Source organism: Pithys albifrons, chromosome 1, assembly GCF_047495875.1.
Source record: "Pithys albifrons albifrons isolate INPA30051 chromosome 1, PitAlb_v1, whole genome shotgun sequence".
Lineage (NCBI taxonomy): Eukaryota > Metazoa > Chordata > Aves > Passeriformes > Thamnophilidae > Pithys > Pithys albifrons.
In genome coordinates this window covers 83,397,451-83,419,858 of record NC_092458.1, presented here as the reverse complement: position 1 = coordinate 83,419,858, position 22,408 = coordinate 83,397,451, and the positions used below count along the sequence as shown (strand labels likewise).

The following is a 22,408-nucleotide window of genomic DNA, read 5'->3' as shown; positions in this document are numbered from 1 at the left end:
TGTGGCAAAAAGCATGAAAAGAACAAGTGATACAGTCATTTTACATCAGCTTTCTGTGCCGAGCTCAAGCTCCTGAAGACTTGTACGCAGCAGCTATATTAAGAAGCAGACTGTGCTATAATTAAATTAAAGGTGCAAAGGCATATAGGGCTGGATGAACTCCTGGGTCAAGCTGCAATTGAATCAAAATCCTCTCTCCTTCCTACACTGCTTGGCAGAACTGCTGACCAAAAGATTTGCAGACCTACAAAATGCACAGAGGAATCCCTGCAGCTGGGGACACAATGTTACAGGGATACAAAATCTGTGACCTTCAGCTTTTATTTCATACAAAAAAACAAGGTTTCTAAAGATATTTTGCCATCATCTTCCTTCAGAGAGCAGTCAGCCTATTTACATAAATGAAAGGGCTACTGCCAAGGAACCAGCAAGGAAAAGAAGGAAATTATCTGCCCTGAAAATCTGTAGCAAACAGTAACTTCGGCCAGGGGAGGGGAGATTTAAATGCTTGTTGTCTGAAAGATTGCTACAAAAAGCAGAGTATTACAGCTACTTAATGATCTCTGTCACTGTGATAAATAAGTAGGAGCTTCTCCAGCAGTTCATTAACAAACATTCTGTAGGACAGTACAAAGGGCCACAACATGAGGCTGTTAGAAGATTGTTTTCACTGAGTCTGATAAAAAAACCCCAACAGAAAACCTAAGAAAGATTAAGGTGAAGTGGCAAGAATAGTCATTCCTGGTAGACCTCAAGGCTGACACCAAATGTGCTGTCGTGACTTACCAGTTTCAGTATTCTCATGCTCTGTGTCGGTGAGGGTGAGGTTGGAGTTGGCGCGGCTTGACAAGCAGGAGCTGCGTCCAGACTTGGTGTTGCGTCCCCAGAGCCTCACTGGGTGCTCGGGGGACATGACCACGTCTGCCTCTGTGTCAGCATCCGATCCAGCGCTCATGGAGTAGCCACAGTGAGGCAGCCCAATATCAGTCCGGTACAAAGTCCCATGTGTGGGTGTCACGTCTTCAAGGCCCAGTTCTCGCAGAGAGAAGTTGGCTCCTGTGAGAAGACACATCGGCCCAGTTAGTCTTTATCAGGGCACAGATCTATCCAGCACAAACCAAAGGCAGAAGTGTTCATCATCCATTGTCATGTGGGGCACAGAAGCTTCTGAGACCCAGCATCATGCCAAAGATTCCCTGCTTCTGTGGTCTTGCTCAGTCTGAGACCAAGTGGCCACAGAACCACAGAATCATTGAGGTTAGAAAAGACCTTTTAAGATAATCAAGTGCACCCATTACCCAGCACTTCCAAGTCCACCCCTAGACCATGTCTTTAAGCACCACATTGACACTTTTATTTAACATTTCTGGAGATGATGATTCCACCATTTCTGTAGGCATCCTATTCTAATCCTTGACAACCTTTTCAGTGAATAAATTTTTCCTGATATCCAATCTCAGTCTCCCCTCCCTTGGTGTCACTTGAGGCCATTTCCTGTTGTCCTATTGCTTGTTACCTGGGAGAAGAGACAAGCCTCCCATTGTGATAACCTCATTTCACATGCCAAGACCAAAAAGCAGCTGGATTCCTGCTTCCAGAACCTGACAAAACTCAGAGCATCTTAAATGAAATCATCAAATTTGAAAGCAAAGATGGATGTAGAAATGGTGGAACTCTTCAGGAGAGGCAAAAAGTAATATTCTTGGGAGAAAAGCAAAATGAGGCATGCAATGATCAAAAGTCCTGCTATACCCCTGGCAACTTCACTACAATAGGCAATTTGAGTGAGTTCTGCTCATTTAAATACCTGAAATTACATAGTGGGGACTTAAATTTCCTCTGGTGATTTCACTTTCCCATTGCTGACCATTCACACCTTGACTCAGTTTAGCTATTTATTCTGATGCAGTCACAGCAGAGGTTATTTGGCTGCAAAGAGATGCAATTGTTTAGGTGACTAAAAATATGACCTGAAAAGTTACTCTTGACTTTATGTCTAGTTACCTGCAGAGGTCCAAAATCAGACTGAATTGATGTGAATGAGGCTTCAAATATTAGCACACTTTGTTTGCAAAGTTCTACAAGAAGGCAGGGGAGAGCAATTTTAATCCACATTTATTTATTAATGTGTGCATTTATTTTTCAACCCTGAATGTCTTGAAAAGATTTTGGCCACTCATGAGTGCCTTTAGCTGCACAGTGCATTTATACAGCTCAATGCACCCCTGCTTCTATTACGCTATGCTTTGGATGGATTAAGGAACCGAGCAGTGTTTTCAGCTAAAACATATTTCAACAAGATAAATCTGAATGCACAACCTCCAGCTAAGTTCAGGCATAAACTTAACTCTGAACACCGAAGTTCATATCTACTCAATATTGAAAACAGTTCAAGTCTGGATCTCAAGGTTGTATCCAAAACTAAGCTATAATTTTCTCCCTTCTCAAGACCCCACAATAGTGTGGTTCTCCTCACATTTCCAGTTGTTGATTTTAAATTGCATGTATTGGAAAATGGGTATCCAACAGAAACAGTCAGATTTCCAATTTTCCAGAGTATAGTTTCACACCTGTGGAAACACCCTGTGCTTGTCCTTCAACCCTGCAGCTTCGGGAAGGTCTCTTATATTAGAGCACACATGCTTCAGATGACAGCTGGCCTAAACTAGTTGCTATTTTACCACATCTTTTCATTGAGTTGACCTTGCAGCTCATAGTGAACAGAGAGGAGATATTTGAATGCAAGTTGAGTAATGGTACTGGACAACATTTCCGTGTAAAGCTCATTGAAGGAATTGTTTGATGGCAGGTGGAAGTAACTTTGGTTCAGCTGGTTACAGACCTGCAGCTGACAACACTCAAAGTACATAAAGCATTCATGAGCTTCACACCTTTTTAATTGACCAAACAAGATTAAAGCTTTCAGACAGAGTGGACAGTAAAGGTTGACTGGGGCTCACACCTCCGTCCAGCTCCAAGGTCTTACTTTGGAAGCACCATGCAAGCTTGTGGCAAAGCAATCCATTTAACTTGATTGCAAAGTGGTTTGAGGGAGTGTCCTCTACAACTTCATGGCATGAGGTAGCAAATTAACTTGACCTAAGCCATAAACATAAGGAAGCAGTATCTCCCCAGAGACCTTGCTTTTCTCTTCCAGTTTTGATGTATGCATAAGCCTAGGAAAATTTTTAAACTGACTATTCTAGAGGACTGGCAAATATCATCTTTTGGGTTTGCTTGTGTGTTTGAGTCACTGACTGTAAGTTCCACCTTCCCCTGAAACAAGACACACTCAGCATCATCAGTCACATCAATGTGCAGCAAGACTGATGCTACCCAGTAACAGCAGCTCATAAATTATGAAAAATAACTGCTACAATTAACTGAAAATCAAATTTATTTGCAATAAACAGCAGCAGATGCATTGATTTTCATATTCTATGCTCACTGTTGCCTTTTAAGCTGGAAGAACTCAAGTCAATAAAAGGATGATAATAAATATCTGAGACTTTTTAATTCAGATCTGGTCTATTTTCTGCTGTGCTGACTTGCACGTTTGCTGGCACTCACTCTAGCTAAAACCATTTAAATGCTGACTTGTTTATTTACTGAATTTATTTGGTCTACTTGAAATGTTTCCCTCCTCTGCCTTCCAAACCAACGCAGAAGAGAAATTCACTTTGCCTTGTTGATGCTGAGCAGGCTAATAAGGCTTGGTTTCAGCTGGCATGAGGCCAAGCAGCATCACAAAGTGAGGTCCATTCAAGGGTTACTGCCAGCAGAAAATGTGGCACAGAAAGTCTGGGGTTACTGCTAACAACCTTCAGGCCAGTTTAGGGACTCTCAGGATAAACTGGGAGAAAGTTTGAAATTGAACAATCTGTGAGTGTTATATCAGAAGTAGAACTGATACCCTGACACAGTTAACCTTAACTTCTAAAATAATTTCAGCTACTTAGACCAGTAATTTTTACTATTTCTCAGTACACTCCAAAATTTTCCTAGGGAAGTATGAATTTTTGGATAGTGAATTTATACTCCCTTTTCAAGAAAAGTAATCTTTTGTTGGCTTCTTAGGAGAAGTCCGTGGACCTGCATGGCCTCATAGACCCTCAAGTTGAAAACCACTGACCTGGACTAACTCACATCTACCCTGCATGGTGAATATATTGTATAAGTGAGCAAACTCAATGTCCTAAAAAGTTTTCTTTTCTTTATAACATCGCAGATTCTTTAGAGAGAATGAAGTACTTCAGAGTTGCTAAGGGGGAAAGTGCTTTTATGATGTCACAGTATTATTTACAATACTTATTGGTCCTTGATTATTGCCTGCTGAAGCTATCCTGAAATACAAACACCAAAGCCATGCACACAAAAATACTTCTGCAAATCATTTTGCCTGTGTGTGCCTTAAAGATGAGTCTTGCACCAAAACCACAAGTGCATGATGTTTGAGGAGCGAAATCAAGCAGCCCCTAAGTTTAATGAGTGCAATTATATGCATTCCCTTTGGGGAATCAGCTCCTCCAAATTGCAGAGGATGTGCTTGGAGCACTCTGGGTTGGCTAGTTTATGTTCATTTTTTGGAATGCTGCCTACTCTATTTGACTCACTTTGCCATTTTATGCTTTTCTTGATGGACTTCTAAAAATAATTTATGTGAAGTCCTGCTTGGATTCTGAACTGCAACACTCAACGTCTCTACAGACAAATGAAGACAAGGCCTAGCGGGGGCAAGGAATCTACCTCACACAGGCAGCAGCACCAGTGAAAATGTAACTGCACTGACTTCAGGGTAGCAATAAAAAAAGTGAGTATCTGGAATCTCTGTTAGGACTGTGGACTCCATGGTGACTCTTGAAACTCCACATATTCACAGAGACCGTGACCCAGATGCACTTAATGGGTTCCTAGAAGGTCTAAAGTGGTTCCTTACACCTTTAATATTAAAACATGTCCCCATGTCAAACCTAAAGCCTGCAGGCCAAGTATAATGCCAAGGGTGGTTCATCCCATCTGGAGTTCAGTTGCCTTCCTTCTTCCAGGCTTCTTGGGTGTTGTTGTAGACCAGATGGACAGTGAGGACAGTTACACTCTCCTCTCACTGTCTTTGTCTCAGCATCTTTGTAGAATTCCTTCACAACAGAGCAGTAGCACAACATAGTGAAAGGTCTCATGAGCAGGTGGGAACTTTCCACGCCGTGTCAATACTGTACAGCATCTGCACGGGGGGTCTAATCTCATGGTAGGAAGTAGCACAATGCTGTTGGAGGCAGAAAGACTAACACACAGAAAACGTGTTTCAGTAAGTTCTAATGAACATGGGGTATGGGTAGGCCACTTAAGGACACTGGTCTGCACACAAGGTCTGTGCAATGCAATGAAGATGATCCTTGCTGCTCTCTTCAAATCTCTCTCATATCTTGCTTTCAGCCTCAGAATCCTTCAAAAGTAGCCTCCCACTCAGCTCCAGCTCTCAGCTGATTGACTCACACTGCTTACAGCTGCATCAACTGAAAGATACCCACCTGCTCGGCAGAATTCATCGGCCTCCTGATGCACCATGTCTTTGACCCGATTGCTGTAGGTCAGCCTGGAGTCTTGATCATAAGCCTTCAGGGTCTCGCTGGAGCTGTAGGACTTCTGGGGCACTTTGCTGTCCTCACTCTCGGCTGAAGAGCTTGTGTAGCGGCGCTCAGTGTCACGGCGCCGAGTCAGAGATCGATACGGTTTCCTCTCTTTTACATCCATGGCACCCTTGTCTGAGTATTCAACATTAAAATAATGACGTTCTTGTCGTGGTCAGATTGGAATAACCTGAAACAGAGAATGAAAGAAATTCATGCCTTTGTGCACTGAACAGCTAATTTGCCTTCTTTATACATTTTTGCACTGAAGAAAAGACATGTTACTCAATGGATTGCAGGAAAACCCTCTTAGAACAATTACCAATAAAAAGAAACTCTCAATTATGTGTGAGTCATTTAATAATTGCCACTGCGAACAGGACACATGCACGCAGCAACCTGCATCTGTCTGAACTGAGTCTGCACTTGGGAATTTGAAACTGCTTGTGATACTCTCTGTCTTCTTTCCATGGGAAGTGATTCAGACACCTCCAGGAGGCATGTATTCATCAGTCACCTAATCTCTGGGAAATCAGGTAATGTTGAAATGTCTCTATTTGGGCATCCAGAGGACTTTGGAAAAATGCTGTCCTGTGGTTTTAGAAGTGTTTTGTCAGATTGTGAGGTTAGAAAGGATGAACAAAAGACTGAGACTGTAAGAAGGCAAGTGGGAAGGGGGAGGGAGAAAAGAAGAATGAAGGGATGAGATATGAATGGAAATTGGACAAAAATGTCTTCCTATTCAGAGGGCTCGTCTTTACTCAGCTTGAAATATATTAGAACTTAAGCAGAGCTGAGAAAGTGTAAATAAATGATAGTGCTCTTCTTCATGTAAAAACATGGCCTGGAATTTATGTCTGTTGGAAAACTGATGTATATATGCAGCGCTATGCAAGCATACATATCTGCACACAGAGAAAACAGATAACAGAAATAAAGCATGTTAAAAGTATGTTTGTTAAAATAATTAATAAATGGTATTTTCACTTTAAATTTATTAAATGCATCAAAAGTCACAGGAAAAAAAAACACCTTCAATAACTTGCGTCAAGATGATAACCTATATTTTTTTAATATCTAAAATGGTTTCTGAGGAAAAAAAGTGATAAAACCCACAAACCAAACATTGCAAATGTGTAATTATGGGCTGGGCTTCTCAGGAAGTGTGTCCACCTGACAGCTAAGGAACAGAAGTTGACTCTCTAACTGCCACCTCAGGATATTATTGCTTACCAGCAGCATTTAAAAACAGAGAGGAAGAGGTTCAGAAAGCACCTATCAGATCCTGGTCTTTTTCATAGCAAATACATATGGAAATATGTGGCAAGGACTGAATCACAGTCTATTAGCATTTCTCTCTTTAAAGGCTAAACTCTGAATGCACTAACAAAATCTTACTCCTTCATGACTCAGACCCCAGCCTTGTTTTCAAATGCTGTGCCCTGCATTTTGGAGAATCATAGAATCCTAGAATGATTTGGTTGGAAGGGACCTTCAAGATCATCTTGTTCCAACCCCTCTGACACATGCAGTGACACCTGCCACTAATCCAGGCTGCTCAAAGGTCTATCCAACCTGGCCTTGAACCACTTTCAGGGTGAGGCAGCCACAACTTCTCTAAGCAACCTGTGCTAATGCTTCACCACCCTCACAGTGAAGAATTTCTTTCTAATACCTAATCTACACCTGCTTTCACACAGCTATGGCACAGTAGTTGAGGATGGATGTGCTGTGAGCTTTGCAGGTTGGTTTAAAGGGATGTGATGTAATGTAACATTTGTGGGTTTCAAAAGTATGAGTGTGTGAAGGATGGAAGACTCTTAGCATAGGTTCTGAAATTCTGCAAATCATAATACTGATGCTAAAGCCTGAAGAAAACATTTTATTATTAATTCCTTACTTGCCAAGGTGTCTGGCACAAGCACAACTAAACAAATACTGAAGAAAGACTGCATGAAGGAGTAAGAGCTGCAGGAGGGCTGTGAGATACACAGTAGCTGGGCAAAGAAAAGGAGGGTTGCAGTCTTTGAACTCTTGTGGGGATAAACCACGACACACTCCTATTTCTGCAATTCTGCTTTCGCTAAAACTGATAACTGGGTTTTGACCCCTTTAACCTCCAAAATGAACCTTGCAGTGACAGACCACAATTCCAACACCTTGTACCATTCCTCTGGTATTATTTCCCAGAAACTAAGACACTACAATAAAAAAAAAAGTCCACTTCATTGTCTTCCTGTCTATTTCAGTGATGGTGGCAGACCAAGTTCACACTTCCTATTTATCAGCACAATGCACAGAAACTATCAAACACTAATGGGAGGAAGAGGTGAAAAGGAGGAGGAGTGTCTTATAACTGAGCTTTACATAAGTCATCTGCAGAAATCTGAGCACCACTTTGATTTTAAATATGTTTTTAAACCTACTGAACTCATTCACTTAAATTCATTCATGTAAGTTCAACACAATGAATGCAAATGGAATTACTCACCCACCAAAACTGACACACATTAAATTTTTTGCAGAGCAAGGATACAAAGACTAAGGCTTGAATGTAGAAGCAACAGTGAGGGAAACTGTGTTATGCTAAAGAACAGTAGTAGCATGCAAGAGATCTATCAAATACTGGTAGATATTTTTTTGCATTGAGTCAAACATATTGGTAGTTTCACACTGGAGAGAGCTAAAAGAAATAGAGCATCTGATTGCTTTTCAGCACACTGCCTTCCTGCCTTAAAAAAATAAGAAAGATTTTTGGCTTGAAAAATTGTGACTTTTTTTTTTCGCACTAGTTATTGAATGCATTTGTGTCCTTTATAGCATCTCTTTTTTGTGTGAAATTCTTAGAAGGACCAGGTTTGTTGCACCTTTGAATAAAACACCTTAAAACAGGCTTCTTCACAACAGCCCTGTAGTAAGAGCCATTATAACGAACACTGAAACTGTGGTTTATTGTCATGGGGGATGGAGATAGAAAAAAAAATGTGAGTGAGAAGTGGTTAGTCTGTAAGAAAGAAATGAGTAAAGGTTTCTTCTATCTGCTTCTGACGGTTGTTAGCAATTCCTACCGAGGGCCAGGCATTTGAAAACCCTCTAGCGGGAAAGGCACAGGCGCCAAGAAAACCTTTCTGCATAGTTAGAGCCACAAGGTACAAACAGGGTCTGTAATTACCATTAGTAAACTTCCAACTTAGGAAATTACAAAAAGCCATGAGGAAATTGACTGAATTCCCATCAGATGGAGGGTTTTCTTTTAGTAAAGAAAGGTGCTGAAAAACTGAAATTCCTCCTACAGTTCATCAAAAATAGCCTTGTAAATTTGCACCCTCCACATGCACATTCCTCTGTAACAGTGTTTCTATTCCCAAGTCATTCATGTCTTTATAAATTTAACTCTTCTCAACTTTTTATTTCTCTCTCCCTCACCACTTGGCCTGACTTTCTGACTAGAAAGATCACCTCCAAAAACATAATGAAGATTTCTTAATTTTTTTAAAAAGAAAGAACTGTTGCATTTTACCGACTTAAGTCAGTTTCCAGCACCTCTCCATGGACATGTAGTTCTTGTCATCACAGTTTTATGACCCAATTCCCACACAGTTTAGATACCTTACTTTCAATGGACTTGTGTTGTCAGGGAATTTGCCTCATAGTGTTTTTGTGATAGATTATTATTTTTTATCTGCTACTCCTTGTGTCTAGATTTCACTTTTGCTACAATTTCATCTGTGCCATCGACACCTCACGTTTTTCCTGACTTCTCCAGCACATGACAAATACAAAGAATCACACTCATCTCAGTTACATACTCAACCACCGGTTGCTTTCCGTCTTTAGCTCATGATTGCTCCTCATAATTTTAAAAGCTTCCATAAACTTGCTGAGCCAGATGCAGAAAACCAAGTCTTCTAACATGTTCCTTTCCATTCCTGCACTCCTTTTCCCTCCATAGAAGCACTCTCCTGCTCTGAACCATTTCTACTTGGAAAGGGCTTTCTTGTCCTACAACATAGCATTTCTGGATCTGTTCGATTCTTTCATCATTACTGCTGTCTGCATAACATATCAAATTTCACCTATTTTGTTCCTTTAAAAAGAAATAAGGTCTGTTAATTGCAACAGCCATTCTTATTTTTGACAGCCCTCTGTGTATGGAATCCAAGCTGGACCACAAGCTGGTCTGAGTACAACTCACAACAGAAATATCCTTCAGGATTTACTTATTCTACTCAGAAAAATCCCACTGACCCCAGAAAGGTTTACTTAAATGTAGAAACCCATAAAATCAGCCTCCTTGAAATAGTTATATTTTTCAAAGGTGTGGGACTCTCCTCACATCCTTGCATACATATCAAGGAGTGGAACAAAAAAATCAGCTTTTTGGTTCTGGTGCAGTAGTGCAGCAAACACAATGCTTATTTGCAGCTCTTTATATTTTGCTTTTGCTTTGGTTAGCTCCCAAATAATCCTTTTTTATGATGTTTTATCCTTTGTATCTATCCTCCTCATTCTCAGTTCTGTTGCTTTTTGTTGCTCTTTGGAGCTTTGATTAACCACACCGGCTTTGTGCTGCAGAATCACACTCAATGAATAGCAAGGGGGATGATTTATTTTCTGAGTCACTGCTCGAAATACAAACTTGCATCAATCAAAAACCAGACAAGAGAGTGACACACCACAAAGCGATATGCTAGGAGGCGCTTACAGCAAAAAGGACAGGTGGTCTTTGATAGCTGACTTACATTGCAGGTCACTAATCACAGAGATTAGCAGTAAGGTGATAGACAGCGCCTGTTCTGGAAAGCAGCATGTCATGTCATCCAATTTTCTGTCAAAATGTGAGGGTTTATATAGCCGAGATAGCTTTATGTGTTTTCCACATAGTTATGGCAACAGGGCTATGAGAAAACTGGAAGAGTGAAATGTCTTGTCTTCATGAAAATATAAGCATGAATCTTGGTGGGTTGATTCCACCTCCACCTTTGTGCTGGAGGAAGCAAAGTGACTTCCTATAGTAATCTGTTTTCCTCTGCAAAATTTGCCTATGGAAAAATGGCATCATCTTACTTGGTAGGGCCTACTTTTTGCCTTCTTAAACTAAATCTTCTCATTTCATTGCTTATGTCAATATTTTTCTGGATTTTTCATTGCTGCTGCCCTTGTAGATTGAGGACAGCCATAGAATACTGAGAGGCAGATGGATTTTATTTTCCCTCCTTTGGGCACCACGAATCCAATCATTAACTGAGAGCTAACACTGGTAATGAGCAAATATCCTTTCATTCACTTTAAAGTGGAAGAGATGAGCCATGGGAAGTCAAAGTGAATTGCTTAAGGTGGTACAAGAAGAAAGCAACACAACTGAGACCAGACTCTTGATCTCCCAGGCTGAGTCTGATAATGAGTACTGGATTTTTTTGAGAACCAAGTCGCATAAGTACAGTAGAATACTTAATTAAAAATGTCTTGGCTAATGAATGTCTGAAATCTTTGCTAGAGAACCTCAGGTATTATTAACATGATGCTCTTTCGTGTTTGGATAGTGTCCTTCAGTCAGAAGGACTGTGGAGCATGTACTATTGCAGTTGTGTCTGATGAGTGAAATCCCATGATGAATGATGAAAACCCCACTCAGAGTCAAAAGAGAGATGGATTTTCACCTCATTGTATATTAATATTCTTGAAGATACCAACAGGTATTGGAGCCAGACCAGCAATTTTATTTGGGAAATTAGACTCAGGATTCTAAGCTGCAGTCAAAGATGTTGTGAGTTCAGACGATTAAATGACTTTGTGTCTGTGGTTATGAATATCCTACACCAAGGTAAGTCATCACCTTGTGTTTTAAATCTCATTTGTAAGAGTGCAGTCCATTATGAGAGGCCCATCATACTTCCATGAGAATGCAAGTGCCCAGTTCGAGGCTCCATATTCTGATGTCATAGAATCACAGAAAGGCTTGTGTTGGAAGGCACCTTAAAGGTCATCTCGTTCCAACCCTCCCCCACTATAGGCAGGGATGCCACCCACTAGTTCATGTTGCTCAGAGCCACTTTCAGCCTGACCTTTGACAAAACCTGGCCTTTTTTACACAAAATGTTGAACCTGAGAAATCTTATTTGATCATCTTCTGTTGTCCAGAAGTACCTGTGATATTGCCTCCCATTCCACACCTCCTCTAAAGCACAAAACTGATAAAAACGTAGTGGTGAATGTACTGATGCACTCAGCAAATGCTTAGGCATATACTTTGGGGTGATTCAAATAAAATTTGTACTGCCCGGTGATCAGATCTTAATAAATACACAAACATGGCTTAAAAAGTGTGGTGCCATTTATCAGGTTTCTGGGAGATTGTTCTATAACATAAAGGACTCTTGTGTTTTTATTAAACTTTAGGCTACAGATTTATAACAGGGGTTCAAATCCCATGAGGTCTTTGTGGGAAATAAATTTAGCTATAGGTATAACATCCTCTCACATTTTTGGCACAGGCTTTGGAAAGAAGCAGGCACAAGAGAGGAGAATGAACAGTTGAATTAATACTGCTTGGCTTCAACCCAGTGCTCGAAGAAAGTAACAAAACCTCCCTTTTCTGGTCTCAACCACTAAGCCTTTCTTCTACTGGTAAGAGACATGCTAGGCCTGTCCAAAATATGTGGTTTGTGACCTTTTCATGAATAAATCTAAAACTGCAAGGAGCTGGAGGCCCAGAAAAGCCTGAAACAGTAGTGGAGATTTGAAGTATGGTGGGAAAGCATGAAGGAGGCTGGAATGCAATTATCTCAATTATTTCTGGTTTGCAGACTTCTAAGTCTTCTCTCGTGGGCTGGAGCCTGTAACCTGTGCTAGGAGAAAACTTTGGGGCCAGAAGTTAACAAAGCTTATGAATAGTTTTAGACTAGTATAAGCAGCTTGCAACTGCAGTCATCAGAACCCTACTCTATCTTCCCCCCAAATGGAAATTACTTTCAAAATAGTCTTAATTGTATATTGAAATTCTCATTATGAGTCTATTAGCCATTCTTGTATGAAATGGGTTTTCTTCAGAACCTCAATTTAATAGATAATGCATAAAGGTATTTAAATAATAAATGCCAGAAGAGACAGCCTGACCATGTAGACTGTTTTAAGTTCAGCCTGCACATTTTTCCTGACTCACTATGTCACACTCAAGGTTTGGGTGTGTGATGTGCCAAACATCCAAGACTTATGTGAAACCAGCCTTTTTATCAGCAAATCTCAGACTGAGAAAGAACTGGTGACATAAAATGCAGGTACTCACTGAAAGCATTCCCTTTCTTCCTCCATCATGCACCATCTGCTAATTTGGGCTGTTACCTGAGATACAGACAGCTAAAATTTAATAACCTAATCTGAGTCAGGCAGGATGAAGTTTTGAATGTGTCTCAAGCATCCTAGGTGAAAGTCCTCAGTACAAGTTTCCTCAGTCTCCTTGGGAGAATCTTTCCTTTTTCTTCCAGGAAAGAAAAACAAAGTCTGGAGTTTTGCCTTTTTTATTTTTTTTTTTTGTGTAAAACAACAAAATTTATTTGATAATCTCTAGTCATAGAACTATAGAATTAATGCTATGACAACAAAAAAGGTGCCTCTGTATTGTTGGAAGGGACCTTAAAGATCATCTAATTTAAACTCCCTGCCATGGGCAGGGACACCTTTCACTAGATCTGGTTGCTCAAAGCCGCATCCAACCTGGCCTCAAACACTTCCGGGGATGGGACATCTGCAATTTCCCTTGGCAACCTGTGCCAGTGTCTCATCTCCAAGACAGTAAGAACAGGTTGGTACAGGGCTCACTCAGGGTGCTAAGCTTTCTACCCACACATGGGCAAGCTTTTGTCTAATTCTCAGTGGTCTGTTGTGGTCTACAGGAAACCTTTGTAGTAAAACATAGTGAGAATCCCAAAGCAATTCCGAGGCACACCTTGCGCCCTTAAACCTCTTTATTTCACTAGGTTATTGATTTGCAACACTTAGATACACTCCCTTTGCATCTCTGCTTTTCTGACAATAAACTGAACAAGAAAATGACCCATCTGTATGGACTGGATGTAGTCTCTTTGGAAGAGAAGAAGGGGAAAGTGGTTGTGAACAATAATTTAAGGATTAAGGTTGGTCATTTCCCTCCACACACTTCAGCAAACCATTGGGATTGGCAGTCCTTCATGAATCTGTCCTCTGAGAGTTTGCCTAATCCCATTTGACCCCTAAATACTTTTGGCCTTTGCAACATCCTGTGAATAGTCCCCCAATGTGATTAGTTGTTGCGTGAAGAAGTACTTGTCTCCTTTAAAGTTCTTGTTTACAGTCATGTCTTTCATAGGGACATTCATGAGCCTTCACCCTTTGCCATAAGAAAAAAGCCTTTGAACTCATACCCACTCTCAGATGTAACTATTTTTCTCTATTATGGATTATTTCTGGTCCCAGGGAAGAGCAGTAAATGGAGGTTCTTTTAGTAAAAAAAAAGTATGTCTGCCTTTTCTCTCTATGGCCACCAATGCAGGCTCTAACCCTTGCCTCTAAAACCATTGACACAATCAGCTGCAGGAAAACTAGGGGAGAACTGTTGGTAGATAAAGTTTAAAGCATAAAGCTTGTCATGTATCTGTATCCCTCAGTAAAAAGTATCACGTTGGTGTGCTCCTCCTGTGTGAAGTAGTTCAGAACATCTCCTGTTCTACACTCTTTGGATGCAGCCTGGGGTCTGAGCAGCTTACAGGATGATGGCTTACATTGAAAGAGACCTGCAATGTAAAACTTGCAAGATCTGCATTTTGTCCCCCCTTTTTCACTGGCTTGGCTGTGAAAACAATAGAATAATACTTTATGCCTGCATTGCCTTTCACTACTGGTATCGAATGACAAGGGATGCCACAGGCTCAGCTGAGTTTGGAAGAATATACTCAGTTATGCTCAAAAACCATTGTTAGGGACAGATTTCTTTTGCATCTACCTATTTATTAACACTAGAGATACTCTGCAGAACAATATAATGGAAAACTTCCTGCAGCAGAGGGAAGTTCTCAGCTGATCAGGTAGGACACATAGCATAGGGAAAAAGTATTACCATCGTCCTTCTGTAGGCAAAGTCAACTATCTTATCCAGTTACTTGGATTCAAGTAACTAACACACAAAACTGCAGCATTAGTCATAAGGCCAACCTGTTCTTGTCTTACTTCAGTATCACGTGTAAAATGTGCCTGCTCTTATCACAGATGTACTGAGTAATCTGTCCTTGCTTTCCTTCAGCAGGGAGAGAAACCAACTGTTTTCTTGTTCTGATAAAATCCCCCAAAGGGTCAAACTTCAAGCCAAGTTTATTAAAATAGGAATTATCTGTAAAAAGACTGAAAAGGCTCATGAATTGATTTATTTTAGGACTTCTATGTGAGATAATCAGAGTGAGAGATGCTAGGGATTGATTAATCAGTGTAACCCCTACTGTGTCCAGAGCTTAACTTTCAATGACACATCAAGCTTATGCAGGAGGAAGGGTATTTTTCTTGGGTAATATGCCTGTGGGTGGAAAATAGACAGATAAAAATAGTGAATTTGAAATAGGAAATTCTGTTTTGGGTTGTTGTGGTTTTTTTTTTTCTGAAACAAAGGGCTCCCTCATTGGAATAACAAGGAGGGGCATCATGTCTAAGAGATTTTAAACATATGCCATCTCTCTTATCATGAGAACTTCATCTGACACCCCTGCAAATCACAGTTGGCTGGACACAGACTGTGCTCTGGCAAGAGGTCTTACACCTGACTGAAACTTAGCACTGATGTACAACTGGGTATGTATGGCGCATGGAGAGACCTTAGAGCACTTTCCAACACCTAAAGAGGCTACAAGAGAGCAGGGGAGGGGCTTTTAATAAGGGCATGGAGTAATAGGACAGCGGGAATGACTTCAGATTGATGAAGGGCAGAGTTAGATTAGATATGAGAATGAGATTCTTCCCTATAAAGTTGGTGAGGCACTGGCACAGAATGCCCAGAGAAGCTGTGGCTGCTCCATCTCTGGAAGTGTTCAAGGCCAGGTTGGATGGGGCTTGGAGCAATGTGGTCTGTGAAAGTGTTCCTGCCCACCAGCTGACCTTTAAAGTCCCTTCCAACCCAAACCCTTCAATGACTCTCTGATTCTACGGCTTCCCAAAACAGACGCTTTTTCAGATGTGCAAATGCTGCTTGACTTCAAGGTGCATTAGGGAGGGAGCTTATTAAGGTTATAAGAACTGTTACTGTAGCTCAGGGGAGAATATAGAACATTACACTTATTCTATTCTTGTAAAATGCTGCTTTTCTACTTGCCCAAAGGTATCAGAATAACAGCAGGGTTTATTTTTATTTACTTTTGCTTTTTTACTACATTGCAAAAACTCAGAAGTTAAAATTTAGATTCTGGTTTTATGTTTTGATTTTGCATGTACATGGCAGGGTGATCAGGCTACACATGTAAGTCAAATTTGTCTCTCTTTACTCTGGATATGAGTCCTTCAAACATCTACAGCCAAACTACTCACATTTGATTTCTTCTACAATAAGTGAATAAAGAAGAATAATTTTTAGGGCAAAATTCATATAAAAATAATTTAGACATCTATTACAGTAATGGATTAATTATTTTTACCTCTAAATGACTCCTTCTCCCTATGGACTCCAAGGGGATCCCTAAGATGACTCTTTCAGGACTAGGAATCTGCATTTGGTTGGATTCATCACACAGTGAAATTATTCATTTGTGTTGCTTCATGTTTGTGATTTCTTACTGATTTAGCCATTCAAGGAGATACATTTGCATCTCTCCCATATTACACGCAGAAGAGACTTGCATAATGGAAATGACCTGACCAAATAATGCAGGAGTCAGTGGCAGAGACTGTACAAACCCCAGCTCCTGTTTGGACATCAGAAAACTGTTTACTAGAGTTCTTTGGTTCTGTGCCAGTATTCATGAAAGCCAAATATTATTCACATCTTTCGGTAGATAAAATTCTAGGTAAGAGATAAGTGGTTTATCCAAGTCAAACTGGAAAATAAATTCTGCATTATTGGTATTAAGATCACTGATTTAGTGACTAAGTAATAAATCTTTTGGTTTGCCCTAGGAAAACATCTTGTATATGACTTTCTGTGGCAAAACAGAACAGCTTATTAAATCATTCTTATAAGTTTTTAAATAATTTAACAAAATCAGTGGAAAGGCCCACTGTTTTGCTGAAGAAAAGCTTTGCTACCATGCTAACGAATCCACCTTTAAGAATACTCAGTAAAAGACATTGTGGGAAGAAAAGCTAAAAAGCAAATGAAGTTGCTGGGGAGGGGAGAAGGCAATTGAAGATGTAAATGGCTCTTCTTAGTCATACCTTTAATGACTAGCTAGACCAAAGATTAGAAGTAATTGAACTAGCTCTCAGTCAACAAAAGATGCAAATAGGTTGTAAAACAGAGTGGGATTACATTAGTTTACACTAAACCAAGAGTAATTAGTGTTTGTGCAGCGCTTAAAAAGCAGAAAGTGCTATATAAACGTTAATCATTACTATTTGTTTCAAATAGATGCAACAAACACCATCTTTCATATGCCTTAGGAAGCAAAACACAAAAAAGCAAAACCCAGTAATAGGCTCCATCTTTTGACTGAGACTTAATCAGAGCACATTTGGGAAAACACGCAGAGTCTTATTAAGTAGGTATCTCTGAATTGTGAATGTTACATTTGAGTCATAGGTAACTGTCTATTTCTGAAAAGTCTGTCTTCTGGAAAATGACTTAAAAAACACACACACCCGAAGCATCAAGTTCAGCACCTCCACCAAGGTCAAAAGACAGGAGAATTTAAGAGACGGAGGCCATGGGTTTCAGTAGCGAGTAAACCATCTTGGTTTTGGACCATCCAGCAGTTCCTGAGATGAAGAGATAGCTATGTCTACTGCAGAGAACTAAGAGTCTGGGAAACAGCACTGGTTTCTGTTATGCCTTGCTGTACCACTAATTTATTGTGTGATCCTGGACAAGGCATTTAACCTTTTCGGCCTGTTTTATGAAAAGCAGATATAACTACTCTTAGCTGTTTCACAGCCAAACTAAAAGGTCTTTTTTGATGCTTTTAAGTATGTCATATCAATAAATAATTTATGAGACGTATCACTATTAAGAAGATGTCTGAGAGAGTCCAGGAATCTAACAAGAAACTTATGAGGTGAGATCATACACTTTCAGGATGGATCCAGGGCCAAGACATGCTAATGATTTGCAAAGATTATTAGGCTCGTTGAAATCATGGACATAAAAGATCCCTAAAGTAAAATGCTTATCTGCTTTTTTGCAATAAATTCTTGACCCAATTTCCTTCCTACCTGGCAGAGAAGAATGATAAATAGCAGAGGTCCGACCACTTTGTATGTTTTAAAAGTTGCAAAGGATAATTCAGTTACAAAAAATTATGTGTATGAGAGAAACATTTTGCCAGGATATAAGCTAATAAAACCCTATATTTAAGCTCATGATTTTCAAAGTAGTATACTAGTAGTTAATTTATTAGCAATTATGTCTGTAAAGGAAGCAGTACAGATGGAGACAGAGGAGACAGCAACATCCTTTGTCATAAGCTCCTGAAGCCAAATGTCTCATTGTACTTATCGTTGCCCAAGTGAAGCTGGATCAATGCTTGCATCTGTTGGATGCAGAAATCTGCAGGAAATCCAATTGCCAAGAATCCTTTAAACATAAGTTTGTTTTCACCAAAGTTCAGGCTCCTGGGTTTGAAAATGTCAACCTCAGTAGAGGAACAGTTCCATGTTTCAATGTTTCTGATGACAAACCCTGCTTGAGATGTTCCCTCCTGCCGTGGCTCAGCCACCCTGCTGCTTCCTGCCTCCCTGGGGATACTGATGCAGCTGTTCATAAAACCACACCACAAGCAGATCAGGAAACTTGTCTGTAAATTAAAAGAAAAAGAGCCCTTATCTGCAAAATCCTTACCATTTTATTCTTTTAGCCTTCTTCAACTTTAATCAAACTAGATTAATATCAATCTGGTTTTATAATGGGGTTTCACAGTTAGATACAAGGCTCAGGCAAGAGGGCAATACACTGGGGTGGGAAGGAAAAAAGCTTGGGATACTGTTTTCTATCATCTACATTGGAAGATCGAGCTGTTTCCACTTTAAGTCATGGCGTACAGTAATTTGCCTGACCTAAAAATCTGTATTTTTACCAGTTTCCAAGTAGTAGAACTGGGGGTTTTTAATAACCCTTCTACTACATCTTTGCCAGCTGTAGCCCCTACCATCCATAGGCAGATGTATGTTTTGTGACTCTGAGAGATAGCATCACTCCATTTCTTGCCGAAAGAGCTGCCTCATGGAAGCTGCCTTGCTGAAAACCCTTGAAACATGTCCATGTCTCATCTATTCCTCCTTGCTTACAGACAAAGTTTCTCTGCCTTTAATTGCAATTTCTCTTAAGACTTCATTCTCTCTGCCATATCTTTACCACACTGCTTTCAGGAAAAGCTGAAAACTGTTGTAAGCAATCCAGTCAAATGCTGTCAGCATCTTTATAATATTTTTCTTCCCTTTTCTTCCTTCTTTTTTCTTCTCTTTTATTCCTTTTTCCCCTTTACCTTTAATTTCAGTAGCAATTATTGGAATCCAATGTAGGATCAATGAATGTTAAAAAAAAATTAGATCTTTCTTACTTCTTTGTAGTTTTTTGCTTTGTAAGACATGCTTCGTATAAGCTGTATTTTAAGATATACCACAAATCACTATTTTTCTCCCTTATTTCTGATCAGTGAGGAGTGAGTTTGTTGTGTCATCTCCTGACTGGCACTGGGTTTTACAACAGCATGACTTCTGTGAATTGTGCGTCTGATCCAAAGTCCTTCAAATTACATGGAAATATTTTCCATTCATTTCATTTGGGAAGTAAAATGGGGCTTTATAAGCTCAGCTCCCTGTACAAAACCTTTTAATGTTCACATTTATGGTATGGGCTGCAATGCATCATATTTCAGCCTTCAAAAGTGTCAGTGCTGAGGATGAAAAGAAATGAAATTAAGAAATTGGAGTCTTGGAAATCTTCCCAGAGTGACCCAAAATGAAACTACAAAGAATCATGTAAGAAAGCATGCTGGCAATTTTTTCAGATGTAACCTATGACCTTGTGAGCCTCTGATTTGCCCCTGAGGACCTTCAAGGCAGCCTGGGTTTGATGGAGCAGGTTTTGCTCCAAAATTAGGCCCCTTTCTGGCATTATAAGCATATCGCCTTTTACAATTAAGGTATTTTTGAAATTTTCATTCCATAATTATGTGTAGCTGGGGTCTGGGGAAGTCCAGGCTTCAAGCTGTCACTAAACATGTTCAGTGCCGCGTTGGGTCATTAGGCTTACAAACAGGTTGAACCTAAACACTGGGGTCTGTGCATTTAAGCTGATTTCGTGGGTAGGTAAAGAGATATTTATATTTTCATTTAGTTTGAGTGATACCAGCACCTGCCACTTGCTCTAAACAGAGCAGTTAACCCATAACTCCCTCTGTCAACTCCTGTTGATGGAAAGCAAAGCAGATAAATTAATGGCTCCCCTGGGAGGAGAGAACCAAGGCGGCTCCTGTAAACAATCACCTCACAAAATACAACTGAATTAATGGGAATGGTAATGAAAGAGAAAATGACTCTCCGCATCCTTGATAGGCCAGCAGGCTGGAGGCAAACACCCACAGTGGTGCTAAAGGTGGGGAACACACACCAGGCTCTTGCAGCTCCCTCAGTGGCTCTTAGTGCAGATGGTAATATTTCAGTCCTGCCGACACCAACGGCCGGGATGTCTTTGCAGCTTTCTTGTGGTTATGTAAATGTGACCCTTGCCCTTCTATGCAGGAATGGAGATAAGGTCCTGCTGCAGGAAGATGCACCCTGCAAACAGTAATTAAAAATGAAAGGAGATGGAATTTGTGATTCTTTTTGCAGTCTGTTTTGTTCTTAAGTAAATGCAGAGGATGATCCATGCTCCTTGGCTTATTCTGTCACCTAAGGGTGGGCTCAGTATCTTCAGCTGCTCTGTCCCAAATGTACTGGGGTGATACTGTGACATAAACTGAAAAGCATTCAATTATTTCCTCTGTCAAACAATAATGTCATGACACTTAGGTATCATATAATGATAGAATGATTTGGGTTGGAAGGGACCTTAAGGATTCTCTAGTTCCAATTCCCCTGCCATGGGCAAGGATACCTCCAACTAGGAGGTGATGGTGATGGAAATCTTATAAAAAGCCAAATCTTCAGGTCAGTTGCTTGGACTCTAGTCAAGGAAGATATCTAATCAAGGGATTTTTTTTCCTCCCATCTCTATGACCTTCCTCTCTCAAATATGTTTTTCCCCTTTTCCCTGTGATGGAAAACTTTGGATTCTGGTTTCTTTTCCTGTTACTGTTTTGGAGGGCACCACAGGTCTTGTGCACCTCACAGTCTTCCAAGGCAGACAAATGTTTGCAAGACAAAATAATTAAAGCAAGCACCTCTTCCCTATCTCATCCTGGCAGGTCATTTTTATTCATGTATATCTCCTTCCTTGAGATAATACAAGCACCTGTGTGGCTTTCTTCTGGTGTAAAATGATTGCAGAAATGAAAATAAAAGTGTTTTTGCAGACCAGGAATCCAATCTGGTTCACTGATGCTAGGGCAACCAGGACCTGCCGTGGCCAAAGCTATGGCCTGAGGGAGAATTTATGAAAGACAGTGTTTAGGGTAAAGGCAGGTACCAAGTCTGTGTCATCCTGCTGTCCTGTCCGGTATTGCACCCTACCTCCTGCCTGCTCTGCATCCCAAGATGTTGCAACACCTGCATAGAGAGGGTGTGAAGATTTTAGCCAGACTGGAGGACCTTAAGCGCCTTTTCACTTCCCTCGCACTTCAGCTTGTCCAGGAATGTGGAAGAGAAGTCCATAGCTGAGTTTAATCTGCTGAGCTGAGCTTGTGTAAGGCTACAAATTGGAAATCAGAGAAGAATGTGTGTACAGGGGGATGAGTACAGCATCAAAGCAAGGAGCTGTAAGTGGAAATCTTACTCACATGTGTTTTACCTTCTACCCTGGCATGGTTTATTGTCTGTGCATCGGCTTGGACCAGAGCCAAGGAGTCAAACAGCATTCTCTCTGTCATTATATGCTTAATGGAAACAAACAGGTCTCCATGGACTAGATTTGGAGAGGATTGTTTCTTAAATAGTTGCCTCTGAGCTGGATAGGAACATGCAGAAGTCACATGCAGAAGTGATGTTGGAAGGGCACCAGTCATAGAGGGAGCCTGTGGTCTAGGGGCTGTGCTCTGCTCCCCAGCCAACTCCAGCATCAATAAATGCTTTAGCACTTCCTTAGATGGTAAATCAAGAGCAAGAAGTTACACCAAGTGGTCATCCCGCCCTGATGAGGACCTGCCAGCTGCCGCAGTGAAAGCACATGGTGTCATTGATGCCAAAAACAGAGCCTAAGGATGTGACAGAGGTGATCTGTCTTGACTTGTGGTGACATGGAGTATTTCCCTTCCAGGCTGGTTTTCCACATCACCGTTTCTTAATGGTTCTCTAAGGGCAGCAGCAATAAATAAATGTGCCTAGCTTGGAGCCTTATTAGTGTAAAGCCCAGCATTATAAACCAATTTATTAACACTGCATAAGCTGGGTTAGCACAAGGATGGAAGCACAAGCTTCCTTCCACCTTTGATTCCACTGTCTCTGCTGTGACAAGGGCAGGA

At 40.6% G+C, this 22,408-nt stretch overlaps 1 protein-coding gene across 4 annotated transcripts in view; it reads right to left on the bottom strand.

Annotated features, from left to right (window-relative positions):
- The window catches only part of TENM4 (teneurin transmembrane protein 4), a 614,726-nt gene that overhangs the window by 359,162 nt on the left and 233,156 nt on the right, over positions 1-22,408 (bottom strand). For all 4 annotated transcript variants that reach the window (XM_071556826.1, XM_071556796.1, XM_071556807.1 and 1 more), the window contains exons 4-5: positions 5,529-5,817; positions 787-1,056 (exon numbers count right to left, since the gene is read on the bottom strand). In XM_071556826.1, the coding sequence (XP_071412927.1) occupies positions 787-1,056; positions 5,529-5,751 (493 nt within the window). In that variant the 5' untranslated portion in view covers positions 5,752-5,817. The remainder of the gene's footprint in view (positions 1-786; positions 1,057-5,528; positions 5,818-22,408) is intronic.